Below are 3,250 nucleotides of genomic sequence, written 5' to 3' on the forward strand. Positions count from 1 at the left end.
ATGCATTCCAATGAACTTCCCCCGCCTCAAACATTGCTAGCTGATCCTCAGTTCGGAACTCAAATTCATGGAAATCCCGATTTTATTTATCCTACTTACGTGAAAAATGGACGCACACGCGAAAAACGCTACAAGTGCCATAAATGTCCATCGGCGTTTGAGAAAAGAGAACAATATCGAGTGCACATGACTTTACATGGGGCACAGCAGAGGTATAAATGTGAAGCTTGCGATTACTCTGTTAAATATTATGCTAATTATGTTCAGCATATGAAGAAACACCAAGTCAGTGCTGATGCTCAGGCAGCTAGACGTTCCTTGTTAGGCATTTCTGATAATAACAGTAGTCTGGAAAATATTGAAGAAAATAAAGACTACCGTCCGATGAGCTTTGCTCAAAAACAAGCTGAAGCAATAAAAGCATTAAAATCTGAGGCCAAACATCGTTGCAAATCATGCCCCTTTGTTGGATTGACTGCCGCATCTTTAGAAGAACATACCGCTCACCACGGCGGAGAAGGTACCAATAAATGTAACCACTGTGATTATGTATGCCCTCGGGAACAGTCATTAAGTGAACATGAGGGCCTACATTTTCTAGTCGATAATAGTTTAACCCCAGAAGCATATATGAACCCAACAGGTCTGTCTTTAGTTTATCGCAGTGAAGAAAATGACAAAGAAGGTGAAGAATGCATACTTTTTGATGACTCAAATGTTGCTCCTCCTCCAGTCATTAGGGATTCTGAAAAAATTTATGTGGATTTGCCGAAACGCACTGCGAAGAATTAAAATGGATTTTTATATTTAGTTTTAACATTTGGTGTAGTTAATTAAGTGATTTGACAGTGATGTTATTAAATATATATATGAAAATTATGAGCATCGTGTGCCGTTTTTATTGTTTTATTTTTTCTTAAATAGTTAATATATTATATGAAATAATCTTAAATATGAATTAGGTTTCACTAATTTGACTAAATTAAGTAAATCTAACTATATGAAATATAAAATTTATTTATGTATATAGTAATAGTATTTTCATAAATTTATTGTATAACAAATTGCCATATTTCTAATAAAAACATATTTGTATATTTGAGCCAAAGCATAGAAACCAAATATTATAAAATCATTAGAGTTATATTATAATTTGGTTTTATAATAAAGATTATATATATGAACAATATTTATACTTTCATATTATATGTCATAATTTTTTAGGATTCATTGAATAGAATAAATATTTAGTTATGTTGTTCACGAATAATAATTGCTAACCATAATTGTAGAATTCTAAAGTGCAGTTTATAATATAAATTATCACTCAAAATTTGCCAGATTTTTTTTTTGTTAAAATGAATTAAAACTACTAACATATTAATACTTAAATACGTCCGAACAGCTTTGAAAATCAGTCAGTTTACTTGGCGCGGGGTTGACTGACTATAGAGAGCAGTTAAGCAATGAAAAATATTTATTTAATCAATTTGTGATTTTGTGAATATTGAAGTGTTGATTTCTTTTTAGCTGCAATAACATTAGTTTTTAGTAGGTAAGTTCTTCCATATCTTTTGCATGAAATGAGATCGCAAATTTTGACTAGATGTCACATTTTGTCCGCCATAAAAATGGACATTCTTGGGGTGCTTAAAAATTGTTATTGAAATCAAACTGAATCAAAATCAAGGCCTTTTGATGTGTTGCTGGCAGACAATGTAGTATTGTTATATAATATACAATGTTTTGAAAAATCTAAATAAAATGCTTCAAATGCTTGTATATGTGTGTGTGTGGATATAATTTTTTGTCCACGAAATCAACCGATTTGAATGATTTAAAAAACATTCGATTCCTTTTGATGGGAAGACGTGCTCATTAGTTTTTGGTGAATACAGGTCCAGCCGTTTCAAAGATACGGGGAAAAAAGTGCGAAAAACGGTAATTCAGTTTTTGAGAGAACCGAGTACCCGATTTGAATGATTCAAAAAATACTTTACTTGTATGGATGAAATAAAGAATTGGTAAAATTTTCGGTAAGACAGGTTTTGGAGATACAGAAGGAAAAAAATATAATTTGCGGTCAAAAATGATCATTAGACATATGCACATCAAGTTATCAAATATTTTATAGAGATTTTAAACATGTAGACCAATTAATTATAAAATAAATATTGTTACAATTTTTCTGGGTTTCGTACTAAGATTTTTAATTTTTAGAGTTCATTTATACGGTTCAAACAAATTTCAAAATTTTTAGATTTTTTTTCAAAATACATAAATTTTAAATTTACAATTCAGTTTAAAAATGTGTAATTAATCATTGATTAACATATGTTGATTATTAATTTTTCTTGCTTGAATATTGAATTCTGGTACGGGAAGTTCCAGCAATTTGCTTTAAGGCACGATGCCATAGGGATCGTTCAAGTATTACGTAAGCAGATTTATTACAATTATTTACCCCCCTATCCCCTTTGTCAGCAAAAGTAAGCAGAGCTCTTACCCCCTACCCTCAAGCTTACGTAAACATTTTGCAATTAATGTAAAAAAATAAAAATACTACCTATGACGCAATCATCATCCAGACTCCCCAGCCCCCCATGTCAACCCAAAATAAGCAAATCAACAAACCTTCCCCCCTCCCTATAGTGCTTACGTAATACTTCGACGGACCCATACACAACTCGTTTTGTATACGGATCGGGGTGTTAGTGCAACTTGTCGTATGGTTAAATGCTACTTACGATTAGTTTTGTTTGACTTCTCAGTCAGTCTGCTAAATAATATAAATAAGCATTTTTCCTTCATTTTTCGGCTACATTTATACATTATTCTATATTTATTATTTTTACAACCTATTAAGTTAATGGCATTAATAACAAAATATTATTCAAGTTATAGTTAAATCATTATAAGTTATAATTCTATTATTAATAACTTCCCGTTGGGTAATTTATTGTAATGGGCCGAAAATCGGAATTGAAAATTTTTACATTTCTCGACGTTTTGAAGGTTTCTGAACATTTTGGCATACCTCAGAAAAAATGGATGTGTGTGTGTGTGTGTGTATGTATGTATGGATACAAATTTTCGCCCACGTTTTCGGGCGTACGGATCAACCGATTTGAATGGTTTAAAAAACATTCGATTCCTATTGATAGGGAAAAGAGCTTAGTTTTTGGCAAAGGCAGGTCCAGCCGTTTCGGAGATACGGAGCGAAGAATGCAGAAAATAGAAATCGTTTTTT

General features: G+C 31.7%; 1 protein-coding gene across 1 annotated transcript; it reads left to right on the forward strand.

Moving 5' to 3' along the window:
- LOC113386345 (zinc finger protein 677-like) lies at nt 1–792 on the forward strand. Its single transcript, XM_026624131.1, has one exon. The coding sequence runs from the start codon at nt 1–3 to the stop codon at nt 790–792; it is 792 nt and encodes a 263-aa protein (XP_026479916.1).
- Nucleotides 793–3,250: the final 2,458 nt, after the last annotated feature.

Source organism: Ctenocephalides felis, unplaced genomic scaffold (assembly GCF_003426905.1).
Source record: "Ctenocephalides felis isolate EL2017-DRISC unplaced genomic scaffold, ASM342690v1 CF-g0.4_SCAFFOLD_03571, whole genome shotgun sequence".
Lineage (NCBI taxonomy): Eukaryota > Metazoa > Arthropoda > Insecta > Siphonaptera > Pulicidae > Ctenocephalides > Ctenocephalides felis.